General features: G+C 44.1%; 1 protein-coding gene across 3 annotated transcripts in view; it reads right to left on the bottom strand.

Moving 5' to 3' along the window:
* Positions 1 to 252: 252 nt before the first annotated feature.
* The window catches only part of FYB1 (FYN binding protein 1), a 50,651-nt gene continuing 35,650 nt past the window's right edge, over positions 253 to 15,253 (bottom strand). For all 3 annotated transcript variants that reach the window (XM_080972519.1, XM_080972518.1, XM_080972517.1), the window contains 4 exons: positions 9,828 to 9,990; positions 2,511 to 2,544; positions 700 to 734; positions 253 to 556 (listed from right to left, as the gene is read on the bottom strand). In XM_080972519.1, the coding sequence (XP_080828645.1) occupies positions 534 to 556; positions 700 to 734; positions 2,511 to 2,544; positions 9,828 to 9,990 (255 nt within the window). In that variant the 3' untranslated portion in view covers positions 253 to 533. The remainder of the gene's footprint in view (positions 557 to 699; positions 735 to 2,510; positions 2,545 to 9,827; positions 9,991 to 15,253) is intronic.

The following is a 15,253-nucleotide window of genomic DNA, read 5'->3' on the forward strand; positions in this document are numbered from 1 at the left end:
GTCATCATCTGCAGGGACATTACTCTCAAGTAAAAAAATCCTTGTCTTATACACGGAAAAATACAGTACTGGTGAGCAAATGAACACAATGTATAACTGACAGAGAAGAGCTGTAATAGGCCGGGGATGCTTCAGGTGTGAGAACAGGGTATATCAAGTACACAGAAGTGTGACTAATTTCATCTGTGAAATATTTTAGAAGTGTATGCTTTGAGGAAACAAACAAAATAAATTTGCAAAATGAGAACTGGGTGGTTGCCTGAATAATTTAATATTCACCATACTGGTGGAAGAGGGAAGTGGTTTGGAGATTTGCTTCCTCAACCTGATCGAGGAAAATATTGACATGTCCCATCAATATTGCAATGCCTTAATTGTGAGACCTGCTTTACAGTTCAGAAGCTGGCGAGATAGCTTAACCAAATTGCTGTACCTATGCAGACAACAACCAATGTGAGGAATACATTTCACTCTTGCATCAACCACTTGGTGATTCGGAGTAGATGAAGCTCAGGCTGAAGGGAAATCCACAGCTAATCGTTGTCATATATGCAGCCTGGGGGGGGGGGGAAGAAATGTAAACGTAAATACAGTATGAAAAAGGCCTACACTTGTTATAAAAAGAACACAACCAAAATAAAATACTTCTGTTTACTCAATCCCAAATCACTACAATTCTGTTGGACATGTGTAACGTACCTTCATCAGCGATATCATCATATATTTCTTCATCACTGTAAGTTTAGAAAGAAAAAAGAAAATCAATTGGTTTAGTCACTTTCACATACGCATATTAGGAACAGAGGAAGCTGCCTTATAGAAAAGCATAGTCCATTTGACCATGTTCCATGGAGAATGGACCATTTGACCACAGTCCATTCTCTCGTTGTTCTGTGGCTGAGCCTTGAGAAAACCTGAGCTTACCTGAATTGAAGCTCAGGTAAGCAAAGCTTCTCTTTTCTGGCTTTTCTGTGCATCTGATAAGATCCTATGCAGTGGGTAAGATCATATTTTCACAAGGCACGGCCATGGAAAAATGAGGAAAGCTCTCAGACCCGGGGGGAATTAATTGGTATGCAAAAGAATCAAAATGCAGGTCAAGTGGAAGTGTGAATAATAATAATAATAATAATAATAATAATAATAATAATAATAATTTGTACCCTGCCCATCTGACTGGGTTGCCCTAGCCACTCTGGGCAGCTCACAGATGTATAAAAACACAGTAAAACATTAAACCTTAAAAAGGATGAACCCTTAGAGTCAGATCCCACTTACCATATTTTTCCGTGTATAACACACCCCTGCGTATAACACGACAACTATTTTGGGGGACTCAAATTTATGAAAATGGGGAAAGATAAGACGACTCCCATTTTTAAAGATTATTTTAGAGTAAAAAAACCTAGTCTTATACACGGAAAAGTACGGTATATTTTAAAAAGGTATTAATTTGTTTTAGAAACCATTCAAATGTTTTTAAGATAAAGCATGTGTAATGGGTTTAGGGGTTGCTCGTGCGTAGGTTGCCGCCACTCCTGGCTAGGTTACCTGGTTGAACCCTTTCTGACTGGACAGCCTCTAGCTTCGTGGCTGTCTCAGTCGCTGGCAGAATCCGTCAGTGGGCGTTTCTTGAACTTCTTCCAGCAAAAAAGTTCTTTGACGCCTAGTCTCCGCCTAGTCTCCCTGCGTGGAAGCCTTCTGCGCAGGGAGGGTGTGGGCAGCGGAGGACCCGTACTCTCTCCGCTGGTCTCCGGCGAGGAGTCTTGGAGCCTCCTCTCTGATTCCCCCATCTGCCCCCCTTCCCCACTGGTGTTACACTGATTTCCTTCCCCAGCAGATGGGCTGCCTCTCTCTCCCTACTGGGACCCTCTCCGGCATCCCTCTGGAGCCTTCCCTCCGCCTCTAGCTCCGATGGCAGTTCCCTGACAGCATGTGAAGAAGAAGAAGAAGAGGAAGAAGAAGAGGAAGAAGAAGAAATTGGGCAACAGGTCAACAGGTGCAGGGCAAGACATGTTGAATATGGAAATGTAGAATTGGAAGGGACCACAAGGGTCATCTAGTCCAAGCCTCCACAATGCAGGAATCTTTCACCCAACATGGGGCTCAAACCCACAACCTTGAGATTAAGACTCATGCTCTACCAACTGAGCTATTGAGCTGAGCTATTGTGTTGCATATGCTGTTCATTTCAATACAGGATAAATTCTGAGTGGATTTTACCCAATATATTATGCCAATAAACAATGAAAGTGATGATTAACACTATCCCTATTTAAAAAAAAAAATCAACAGGAAAAACACCTGGCTTTAAATTCTGAGAATTTCTTTTGTTTCTGTGACATTTTCCAAAGGAACAACTTAGCAATATTCTATGGGAAAGTCTTCATTTACATAGCGTTGCTGGGGTGGTAGTGGGGTGGGGTTCCTTGTTTGGGAAGCAAAACTGTTTCACTAGCTTTGACCATGCTGTATCATAAAAAGTTTCAAGATGAAAACATTGCACTTACTCATCCACTATGCAGCTTCTCCGGACATAACCATCTGTAAAATCAAATTATAGGTACATAGTTATCATCAGCTGAAGCTGATATCACTCTTCTGAGCTGAAAGAAAACCACGAGGCAGGAAGGTGAAAACGATAATGCAGAAAGGACACATGCCTTCTAGGGATTCTACCCCTAGCCTGTGAAATGTGTTGACATTTAGCTGGAACCGACACCCTGCTATCTGAAAGGAAGATGGTAGGTACGTATTATAGGAGGTATAAAGCACTGGTTTGTGAAATAAAAATCAGCAAATACCTCACCACCACCCATTCAGAAGCTTGTTTCTGTATTTTACCATCGTTGTCCAGAGATCACGCAAAAGGCTGTTCTCAGTGATGGTTGCTGCCATTGGGACTGATAGGGTGGAAGGCAGGGAGGCCAACAGTAGGTGGCGCTAATGACAGGCATAGCCACCCCCTGGCAAGAGGCAAGCAGACCAAGGCTGGTGGGGCAGCAACCTGATGGACTAGCCTCCGCTGCATTTCATAACTGACAACTTACCAGTCAGTGACTCACAATTCTACATGCTAGCAGCCTAAAGCCCCGGATACAGCCCTTCAAAGTGAAAAAGTGATGCTGCGCAATGATTCTCATTGCAAAAAGGGACAGAAGATGCTCCTCTGTCCCCACAGCAATGCATTGCACTTTCTTTGACCTCTTTCTTTTGATGGTTTTGCAAACTTGGAAAGGAAAATGCATACTCAGTGCTGATCAGTGTACTGAAGACTCATGCATCTGTCTGCCAGAGCAAAAACTGTCTAGAGCAGGATAAGTTTGAATGGATGCGACAGGCATTTTCAGAAATGTACATCAAGAGTATTCTATACCATCACCTATTGAGCTTGGAAATATTTTAACTTGCTATCATAAACCTTAATAAACACTGAGTAATTTTTTAAAAAAACCTCTTCTCCTCCCCAGTCTTTTGTTGCTCTGCAGGATGCGTTCTTGTCATCCACAGCGCTAGAATGATTTTTAAAAACAGGGGACAGGATTCTGTACCCTGCAGCAAGGCTGCTTTCTCCTGCATGTAAGTGAGAATCAGCAATTGCACCGCTGTCACTGCTGTAGTACAAAAATAAAATCTGTCTGTCATGTTCCTGCTGTGCTAAGGGCCTTGGCAGAATTCCACGGCCCGCTTCCTTCAGAACTCTTCACTCAGAACTTCCTTCAGAGTGACTTTTCAAAGGACTATGCTTGACTTGCGCATTGCAGCCTTTGTGACTCAGTTTCCCATCTGGAAAAATAGGAATAATGAATGATACTGTACTTTCTTTCTTGCACAGCAGCAGTTGAAAACAGCAAGGCAAACATTCTGAACCTGATAATGGAACTCCCTCGGTGGCCTTTGAAACCTGAGTTCCTGTCATTCATTTCAAGACAGGAAGACTTCCCCTTAAAGGAGGGACAATACCACAACTTCAGGACAACTCCCTTGGGGAAATGAGCTCATAACGAATGTATTCTATTCCCCTTTCCGGTCTCGCATCAAGATAATCTTTGCCATTAGCAAGCCTTTCAGAGCAAATCATCGATTTTTAGTGTCAAGGCCGCACAAAATATATAAATCACATTGCGTTGTTTAGAGAGGATGTCTTTCTTGAGTGTGAGCTGGCAAGTCCCTTAAAGACAACCCATGTTATGTTTTTTTGTGCGTGAAGTGGTTATTGCAATATTGTCACTACCCAAAGAAGCAAAAACCACTGGGATGTTTGTGTTGTTTGAGGTTTGCATGATTAATGCCTGCTTCCCACCCACATTAGCAAACCCTGAAATCCAGAACTCTACATACGGGTCTTTATAATGCAACAGAGTACCAAATATGGTGCAAGTTTCTTTCCAGGGGGTTATAAACTAGATTGTCATGGGGGAAGTATCCAAAAGAGTAGTTCCTCTAGCATGAGGATTTTCCGCTTGTGCAACAGGACTTCCCCGCCCTCTCCTCTCGCTATGCCCCCCTCCATCTATTCCAAAGGGGACAGGCAGCCCACAGAACAAGGGGCATGCATGGGGAGAAGAGAGGGATGTGCAGTCAAATGTGCCCCAGTGGAACTACCGTATTTTTCGCTCTATTAGATGCACCGGACCATAAGACGCACCTAGTTTTTAGGGGAGGAAAACAAGAAATAAGAAAGCAATGCAAAGCATCCTGAGCTAAGAGAGAGCGCTCATCCATCTTTGCTCAGAAGGCTTTGCAGGGCTATCCCTGAAGCCAAGAGAGCAAGTGGGATTGGTACGCACCGATCCCTCTTGCCCTCCTGGCTTCAGCGAAAGCAAGCCTCCTGGCTCCCCCCCCCCCTCCCGCAAGAGCCGTGCACTCTTTAAAGGGAGGGCAGCTCTTGGGGGCTTTTCTGGGAGGTGGGGGAAGGGACAGAGCCGCATGCTCTATCCCTTCTCCCACCTCCCACAAAAGCCAGGATGAAGGCTTCCTGCTGCCCTGCGGAGGCTTCACACGGCAAAGCCCGAACAGCGAGAGGGAGCATTGCGCAGCGCTCCCTCTTGCTGTTCTGGCTTCTGGCTTAGCCTCGCAGCCTGCATTCACTCCATAAGATGCACACACATTTCCCCTTACTTTTTAGGAGGGGAAAAGTGCATCTTATAGAGCGAAAAATACGGTGTATTTCATTGTTTACTGCCCAGGGGATCTGAGTGGTAGCATATCCAAGCACAACTCGCAGCCAGAAGGGCAGGGCTCGTAGGGTAGGGTGAAGCAGCTGTCTCCCAAGCCATGGGCACCCTGCTTGCTGGCATCAATTTCCAGCGAGATCTTGCAGTATCTCCCCGACCCTGCCACTGACACCAACATGCAACCGACTGTGCTATGCTTTTTTAAATTTGTAATTGTTTCACTTTTATTTCCAACTTCTGTAATTCTCAGCCAATTAGCTTCATTCTTTGGGCCAAAGTCAGGGGATAAATCTTCAAAGCGAACAAGCAAATCCTCTCACAACATGACAGAATTTGTTTTTACTTTGTATCTTTGTTATTTCTTAATTTTTTTTCCTTTTCCTCTTTTTTGTTCCTTTAGAAATTTTCAATTCTCTACATAATTTTATTTTTCCTCATTTGTAAAGAGATAGCATATAATGTTTGTATAGATATGTAAATTTTTAATCAATAAAGAATTAAATTTGAAAAAATACATAAATTCTGGCAGTTGTAGTTTGCTCCTTAGGGAGATACAATTCCCAGCACCCTTAACACACTGCAGTTCCTAGGATTTGGGGGCAGGAAGGATTTGCTTTATGGACACAGCCTAACTTGTCCAGTTTTCTTTCCTCCTTCCAAATTAAAGCCCTGGGTCTTCCCAAAGCGATGAAGTGATGAAGGGATGTGGGGAGGGGGTGTCTCCTTCCATCCCTTCAATGGTCCACCTCCCCAATGCTGCTATTAGCCTCAGGATTTGGCAACTTCCCTCCCACAGCTTATAAGCTGCTTCCTTTTGTGTGGAATATTTCACCGGGGAAAGAGTTGGGATAAAAGGTTAAACCTTCTAGGAATGTACAGTCATATGTGGTGGGATTGTCTGTTAATGAATTTTGTTAAACAGATTGGTATAGAAATATCGGGAATTGTGGGAAGGAACGTGGACATAACTAAATTAATGCTTCTTATTACCCTGAGTAGTACTGAGTTAAAAACAAAAGAGGAATGCAAATGGGTAAAATTGATGGTAATTGCAGCCAGACAGGTTATAGCGAGTAATTGGAAAAATGCAGAAGAGCTAGGGGTGAACCAATGGAGGAAAAAACTGAATAATATTATAATTTTAGAATACCTAACTGTGAAGCTACATAGAATGAAAGTGTTTAAGGTCGGTGAGAAAGAAGAGGATTGGTTTGAGAAGATATTGAATTATTTGAGTAGGTTTGAACAATTTGGGGCAATTAAAATGTTAAAAGTTAAATAAAACATGTGGAAGGAGGAGTGTTAAGGTATATAGAAGTGTACATATGGTTGATATGAATATGCTATTATTGAATATTATTGAATATGTATATTATTGAATATTGAATACCCAATGTATCAGCTGCCTGGGGGGTTTCACTGTTTGTGTTTTGGTGGTTGGTAAAAAAATAAAATATTTTTTTTAAAAGGTTAAACCTCCTTCTACGGGTGTCTTTGTCCAAATCCTGATTGCCTCATGCCTATTAATTAGAAGGAAAAGCTCACATTAAATGCAAGTGCACATTTAACATGAGGTTTAGTTTGGCCCGGGACATAGGTGGCGCTGTGGGATAAACCACAGAGCCTAGGACTTGCCGATCAGAAGGTCGGTGGTTCAAATCCCCATGACGGGGTGAGCTCCTGTTGCTCGGTCCCTGCTCCTGCCAACCTAGCAGTTCGAAAGCACATCAAAGTGCAAGTAGATAAATAGGTACCGCTCCGGTGGGAAGGTAAACGGCGTTTCCGTGCGCTGCTCTGGTTTGCCTGAAGCAGCTTAGTCATGCTGGCCACATGACCTGGAAGCTGTACGCCGGCTCCCTCGGCCAATAAAGCGAGATGAGCGCTGCAACCCCAGAGTCGGTCACGACTGGACCTAATGGTCAGGGGTCCCTTTACCTTTACCTTTACTTAGTTTGGCCCAAGCAAAGCACAGCTGCTCCCAAGGCATTTTGCTACCCAAGAGGAAGGAAAAAAGGCCCCTCTCTCAGAATTTCATGGACAGAAGATGGGTCTTACTTCAACACACGGGTAACAGGACAACATCCTTGGTTACATTTGGGTGGAGCGGGCCTGGAGGGCATTTAAGATTCACAGGGCAAGCCACATGTTGCACACCCAGCTCTGCCCTTCATCACATCCCCATCTCCCAGTATCTGTGGCCTGAGGCAGGCACTTCACACTGCCTAACAATAGGGCCGGGCAAAAAAGCTGGAAATGGCAACCTTATATCCTAGCTATTTTACTGGCTGAGCGATGGCTCGGGGATTGGTTATGGTTATTATTATTTTTTAAAAGATTTCAAATACTACATTTTACCCTGAGCCTCTGGGAAAGGGTGGGATACGAAACCAGAAATAATAACGAACCCCCTCAGCTGCCGACAATTTCTGTGGAAGCTGACAAGGCAGATGTTCAGGCCTTGTGAGAGAGGGTGGAGTTTGCTCAGTTGTTCTGCAGATAGCCAAGCCACATCATCTGTCATTAGTTTCACTATCAAAAAAAATGCGAAGAATGCCTGGTTGGGGGGGGTGGGATTTTAAATAGTTTTCTGCTCTCGTATGGCTGATCTGCTTTGAGGGGAATGAAAAGAAGGGCAAAATCCAATAGCAGCACCTAATATTTTAAATATATATAAATTCTTAAAAATCTAGGTTACAGCAATTATGAGAATTGCCACAGTTTCATTATACACATTTGGACATAAATGTGGGGTTTGTGCATTGCAGGAAGAGAGTCTCAATAATATGCATGGAAATTGAATGTGCCTGAATGTTTCTTCTTGGATATATAGAAAAATAAAGGAAATTTGCCTTTATTTTATAATCTGCATTAGAGGAATCTTTGCCCAGGAAGACACTGGGATGATGTCCTTATCCTTCATCACAAAATATCATGTTGTTGGCTGAAGCGACCGGACATCCTTTGTGAGTCCTCAGGGGAATGCTACCTCTTCCCCCTTTCTAAGACATTTGTAGGCAGATAAAGTGAAAGGTCACAAGCCCCACTCCACATTCCTGTCATTCCACAACCCATACTCTCACTGAGGAGAGGGGGAGAGAGAAGAAGAAGAGGTCTTGTGGGCTGTTTATTGATCATTCATTCAGACATGTTTGCACAGGGTTTGCTGGAAAGTTAGAAAACGTTAGGTATTTATTGATAACTCATTCTTATTTATGTACCCTTATACCACAGTCATGGCTTCCCTCAAAGGATCCTGGGAACCATAGTTTAAGGCAGCTGAGAGCTGTAGGATTTTTCAGGGGGCGGGGGCATGATGGTTAAAGTGGTATAAATAAGCTTTAAATGTATAGTGCGGATGCAACTTGTGTTGCATCAAGCAAATGCTATCCGACACTTTCCACTGCAACCGATTAGCACTTTAATTTGACATTTAATGACATTGGTAAAGGTAAAAGGACCCCTGACCATTAGCTCCAGTCATGGCAGACTCTGGGGTTGCGGTGCTCATCTCACTTTATTGGCCGAGGGAGCCGGCGTACAGCTTCCGGGTCATGTGGCCAGCATGACTGAGCCGCTTCTGGCGAACCAGAGCAGCGCACGGAAATGCCATTTACCTTCCTGCTGGAGTGGTACCTATTTATCTACTTGCACTTTGACATGCTTTTGAACTGCTAGGTTGGCAGGAGCTGGGACTAAACAATGGGAGCTCACCCCGTTGCGGGGATTCGAACCACCAACCTTCTGATCAGCAAGTCCTAGGCTCTGTGGTTTAACCCACAGCACTACCCGCGTCCCACATTGGACATTTACACTGGAGACCAAGCCTATTTTCTGCTCTTGGTGACCCCATCCATTGAGAGTTAAGCATAAGCCTTTATCTGTAGTCCTGCTCCTCCTCAGCTGCACACAGCATTGCTCATATGGTCATTTCTTAGAGACACTAAAACCTGACAAAATGTTGGAACCTGGCTTTTCTATGCACAAAGATGCTGGCAAACTGTTTTTATTGATAGTTTAGTTCTGGATGTGAACTAGTCAGCAACAAAACTACTATTGCTAACACAACGATCAGATCAGAGCCATATTAAGGCTGGTTGCAGCCCTCTAGAATCCAATGGTTTTGCAGCCTTGTAGCCCAGAAACAATCTCTCATTAGAGAAAGCTTATATTTGTCTCTCCTTGCTTACTCCCTCAACTATAATGCACATGCATGGTATATTAATTTTGCAGTTATTTATGCACCCACTGAAACTATTAGCAGGTCACTTAGGCATCATGGTTTCACTCAAGGTGGACTGAGTAAAATCAACAGCACTAAAGAGCATTGAACAGTATTTTGTGGGTTTAATTTCAGAAGCTAGTGTGTTATTTAATTCTACAGTGAATTACTTGAACCTGCTTTCAAAGGCATGCCCTGGATAGAAGAAAATATGCAGGATTTTTGCAAGGATATATTAAAAAATAATAGGGGAAATTAGGATTCTGTTAGCAGTTGCTCAGAGTAAGTTCTATGACTAATCTGAATATGATTTGGGGCAATTGCTTGTAATGTTTATCTAGATCCCAGTGTTCTGGGACACATAAAGAGCCTCTGGACCTTTTGCTATCTGTGTACCATAAAGCAGGTTGTCCTTATGTTTTGGTACTTACATTTCCCTTCTTCATTCCTGCACAGGACTTTAGTATCATCCACATTCTTTATAACCTCAACCGAATCTCCTGGCTTCACTTGTAAGTCTTTTGAGCCTTTCTTCTTAGCAGATGGTGCTCGGGATATGGTTGTTGTATACAGAACTCGGATATCACCTTCATACTGTGAAAATCAAAATAAAGGTTGATTGCACAAACAAAAAAGCATTATGTGCAAAGTTAAAACCACACTTTTGTTATGTACTGAGTTGAATAGATCCAAAATGCAGCAGTCTGATTGGTCCTAGAACACTAGGATCCAAAATGCAGCAGTCTGATTGATCCTAGGACAATAGGATTCAGAATGCAGCAGTCTGATTGGTCCTACAACAATGCAGCAGTATGATTGGTCCACAGGTGCCACCCAATCCAGCTCCAGGTGGAAGTGAATCCACAACCAGATTGGCCTACAGGAGAATCCCGGAATTAGTCAATCACATGCAGCCCATTGTGTAAATAATGTATATAAAGCAGATATTTGGGGGGAACATTCATTCCTCCTCACCACTATGAGCTGAATAAAGAGCATGAAATCCACTCTCGACTCAGAGTATATTTCACCTTTCTTCTTACAAACAAGACACGCTCAAGCTATCTTTTAAATCCCAAGGATACTGGGCCCATTGGCATTGTTGGTGTAGGTGAGCCAGAACAAAACCCGGTGGGCTGGCATGGAGTCTACAAAAATCTGATGCTCAAAGGACAGAACTGGGAAAGAAGACATGATGTATACAACCTGGATGGCTTTAAGAGAGGATTCCATGGTTGTTAATGCCCTTATGCCTGGTAGGAAGCAAAAGAATATGACTTCTGTCCCCATTCACACAGCAGGCCTGTCCTATCTTTGGGTCATAATGCTCTTAAAAGTGCAAGTGTTTAACAGTCACGAAATAGCAAGGGGTTTGCCACACATTTATGGTTTCAGAACTGGAATATTAATAGATAAATGTGTAAAAGTGCAGGGGTAAGCAAGGAAATAATAAAAGAATCAATTGAATAATTATTAAATTACAACAACACAACAAGATGGAAGAAGTAAAAAAAAATATTGAGATCACACATGGGTGAAGGGGAGTGGGGGCTATAGGGGAATTTATAAAAAATTATAATACAGTGGTACCTCAGGTTACATACGCTTCAGATTACAGACTCCGCTAACCCAGAAATAGTGCTTCAGGTTAAGTAAGCGCGGCGGCGCGGTGGCAGCATTAGCTAAAGTGGTACTTCAGGTTAAGTACAGTTTCAGTTTAAGTATGGACCTCTGGAACGAATTAAGTACTGAGCCCGGCTTTGGCTGGGGAGGGCGGGATATAAATAAAAATTATTATTATTATTATTATTATTATTATTATTATTAACCTGAGGTACCACTGTATAATATTTCTAATTGCTTTGCATTTATATACAGCAATTAGGTATATTTTAATTTAGTCAACTACGTAATAGGCTTATGTTACAAAACGAATATGGATTTTGAATTTGATGTTTGTAATTCTTTTTCGGTTTTGGAATAAAGTTTTAAAAAAGAAGAAGAAGAAAGTGGATGGAGATAAGTTTCCCCCTTTGTCTCATCGTAATAGAACTCAGGGCCATCCAACGAAGCTGAATGGTGAAGAGATTCAGGACAGGCAAAAGGAAATACTTCTTCACACAGTGCATAGTTAAGCTATGGAAACTCACTGCCAAAACAGGTAGGGCTGACCACCAACTTAGCTGGTTTTAGAAAGGGATTAGACAAATTTATGGTGGATAATGCTAGCAACACCCATGAATCCTGATGGTTATGTACTGCCTCCAGGACCAGAGCAGACACTCCAAGTGTCCCCATTTTCCAGGAACGTCCCTGATTTAGAGAAACCGTCCCGGTTTCTGATTTGATACTGGAATGTCCCACTTTTCCTCAGGATGTTTCTATTTTCACTGGTGAAATGTTGGAGGGTATGGAGTTATCCAACCCCCCCAAGTTGTCTGAAGGCAATCCTATACAGGGAAGTTTTCTTTAATGTTTAGTAATTTGTTGTGTTTTTATATAAGTTGGAAGCTGACTTTTAGAAGACATCTGAAGGCAGCCCTGTTTAGGGAAGTTTTTTAATGTTTGAAGTTTTAATCTTAGTGTTCTGTTGGGAGGCACCCAGAGTGCTGGGGAAACCCAGTAAGGTGTGTGGGGTATAAATAGTAACATTATCATAGTGGATGGGACGTCCCTATTGTCACCAGAGAAATGTTGGTGGGTATGCCAGAGGTGTTTTGTCTCTGGGATATCAGTTCCTGGGGAGAGGGTTATTGCCCACTCACCCAGCTTGTTGAATCCCCTAGCTGGCTACTGTGGAAAGAGGAGGCTAAATCCAGTGAGGGTCTTCAATTGACCACACAATACAGTCTTATATGCATTGGATTTTACACAGGTATGTCCATTTTAGGTCCACAAGTGGTCACCCCGTGAAAAGGTATGGCCTACAGGAATGCAAGGCCTACAGTGGAGGCAGTTGGAGGATGGATGGCGGCTAACAGATTGAGGTTGAATCCTGACAAGACAGAAGTACTGTTTTTGGGGGACAGGAGGCAGGCAGGTGTGGAGGACTCCCTGGTCCTGAATGGGGTAACTGTGCCCCTGAAGGACCAGGTGCGCAGCCTGGGAGTCATTCTGGACTCACAGCTGTCCATGGAAGCGCAGGTCAATTCTGTGTCCAGGGCAGCTGTCTCCCAGCTCCATCTGGTACGCAGGCTAAGACCCTCCCTGCCCGCAGACTGTCTCGCCAGGGTGGTGCATGCTCTGGTTATTTCCCACTTGGACTACTGCACTGCACTCTACATGGGGCTACCTTTGAAGGTGACCCGGAAACTACAACTAATCCAGAATGCGGCAGCTAGACTGGAGACTGGGAGCGGCCGCCGAGACCATATAACAACGGTCTTGAAAGACCCACACTGGCTCCCAGTACGTTTCCGAGCACAATTCAAAGTGTTGGTGTTGACCTTTAAAGCCCTAAATGGCCTCAGTCTAGTATACCTGAAGGAGCGTCTCCACCTCCATCGTTCTGCCCGGACACTGAGGTCCAGCGCCGAGGGCCTTCTGGCGGTTCCCTCGCTGCGAGAAGCCAAGTTACAGGGAACCAGGCAGAGGGCCTTCTCGGTAGTGGCACCCGCCCTGTGGAACGCCCACCCACTAGATGTCAAAGACAAAAATAACTACCAAACTTTTAGAAGATGTCTGAAGGCAGCCCTGTTTAGGGAAACTTTTAATGTTTAATAGGTTATTGTCTTTTAGTGTTTTGTTGGAAGCCACCCAGAGTGGCTGGGGAAACCCAGCCAGATGGACGGGGTATAAATAAATAATAATAATAATAGTTACAGTTACAGATACTGTACCTGGTTTTGTTCACAGGAAGGTGCTACGTGAATGACATGCAACCATCTAAACAATACGGTTTGCACTTCCTCTGGATCCAGTCCTCAAATGCTCTCCTGAGACAACCAATAACTTCCCCTCGTAGTCATAATGAGCTTCATTGATAGTATTTAGAATGGGGAAGTGCACCACTTTCACACATTTTCCCCCAGGGGAAGTGAAGATAAATGCTCATTCTCCCAAACAGATTTTCATAAAAGCTTTCTTGTCATTGTGTAACATTTTGAATTAAAAATCTAGTCCACAAGGAAGTAAAACACACTGAGTTTGACGGGGTGCACACTGAATACTTATGGACATAACCTGATGGCAGAAGCTCAGCTTTTTAAAATTCAGAAAGCCTCCTCATTTGGCGTTGTTTTTGTTGGATTTCTTACACTAGCAGGTCCCAAAGCGGGTTACAGCAGTTTAAAATCCAGAATTTAAAACAGTTAAAACAAATCGCAGTCACAGGAATAGGCTGGTCCTAAAAGCACATGTCTCAAGTGTCAATGGCCGAGGGCAAAGAGACTTGTCTTCAGCATATGACCAGGCTGAATAGTGACGGTGCCAAATGTACCTGTGAGGGGAGGGAATTCCAAAGCTTAAGGGCTGCCACAGATAACACCCTCCTGCAGGACACTCCACAAACTTCTGAAGGAAGTAGAAGGTAAAGGACCCCTGGACGGTTACGTCCAGTGAAAGGCAACTATGGGGTTGTGGCGCTCATCTCACTTTCAGGCTGAGGAAGCCAGCGTTTGTCCACAGACAGCTTTCCGGGTCATGTGGCCAGCATGACTAAAGCGCTTCTGGCGGAATAGAAGACCATGATGGAAACCAGAGCACATGGAAACGCCGTTTACCTTCCTGCCACAGCGGTGCCTATTTATCTACTTGCACTGGTGTGCTTTCAAACTGCTAGGTTGGCAGGAGCTGGGACAGAGCAACGGGAGCTCACTCCGTTGCAGAGATTTGAACTGCCAACCTTCTGATCGGCAAGCCCAAGAGGATCAGTGGTTCAGACCACAGCACCACCCGTATGCCTCTGTAGGAGGTGGAACTACCAAAAGGGCTCTCTCTGCTCATCTAAACCAGGGGTAGGCAACCTAAGGCCCGTGGGCCAGATGCGGCCCAATCACCTTCTCAATCCGGCCCACGGATGGTCCGGGAATCAGTGTGTTTTTATATTAGTAGAATGTGTCCTTTTATTTAAAATGCATCTCTGGGTTATTCGTGGGGCATAGGAATTTGTTCATTCCCCCCCCCCAAAAAAAATACAGTCTGGCCCACCACATGGTCTGAGGAATAGTAGACCGGCCCACGGTTGAAAAAAGGTTGTTGACCCCTGATCTAAACACTCAAGAGGGCCTGAAGAAATGAGGCTATCTGTCACACATTTGGGGCTTAGGTTGTTTAGGACTTTGAACACCAGTGCGAGCACCTTGGAATGGGGCCAGAAACAAAATGGCAGCGGACAGCAGTAATATGGAAAAGAGCAGCCCATTTTGATCCCCCTCCCTGTTTTTTCCTTCTGGTTTTATGTCAAAGCAGCCACAGGGTTTTTTTAAAAAATCTGTACAGCAACACTGTGTCAGAGAGACTGTAAATTTCACACACCCACACACCACTGTTAGCCCCATGATGGGGCCCTTTCAAAATTTCAGTATTTTATAGGAGAGATTCCAGCACCTACTGGGAAATTTAAAGGTAAAGGTAAAGGGACCCCTGACCATTAGGTCTAGTCATGGACCGACTCTGGGGTTGCGGTGTTCATCTCGCTTTATTGGCTGAGGGAGCCGGTGTAAAGCTTCCGGGTCATGTGGCCAGCATGACTGAGCCACTTCTGGCGAACCAGAGCAGCGCACGGAAACACTGTTTACCTTCCTGCCGGAGTGGTACCTATTTATCTACTTGCACTTTGACGTGCTTTCGAACTGCTAGGTTGGCAGGAGCAGGGACCAAGCAACGGGAGCTCACCCCGTCGCAGGGATTCGAACCG

Source organism: Podarcis pityusensis, assembly GCF_964106645.2.
Source record: "Podarcis pityusensis genome assembly, chromosome: 11".
Taxonomy (NCBI): domain Eukaryota; kingdom Metazoa; phylum Chordata; class Lepidosauria; order Squamata; family Lacertidae; genus Podarcis; species Podarcis pityusensis.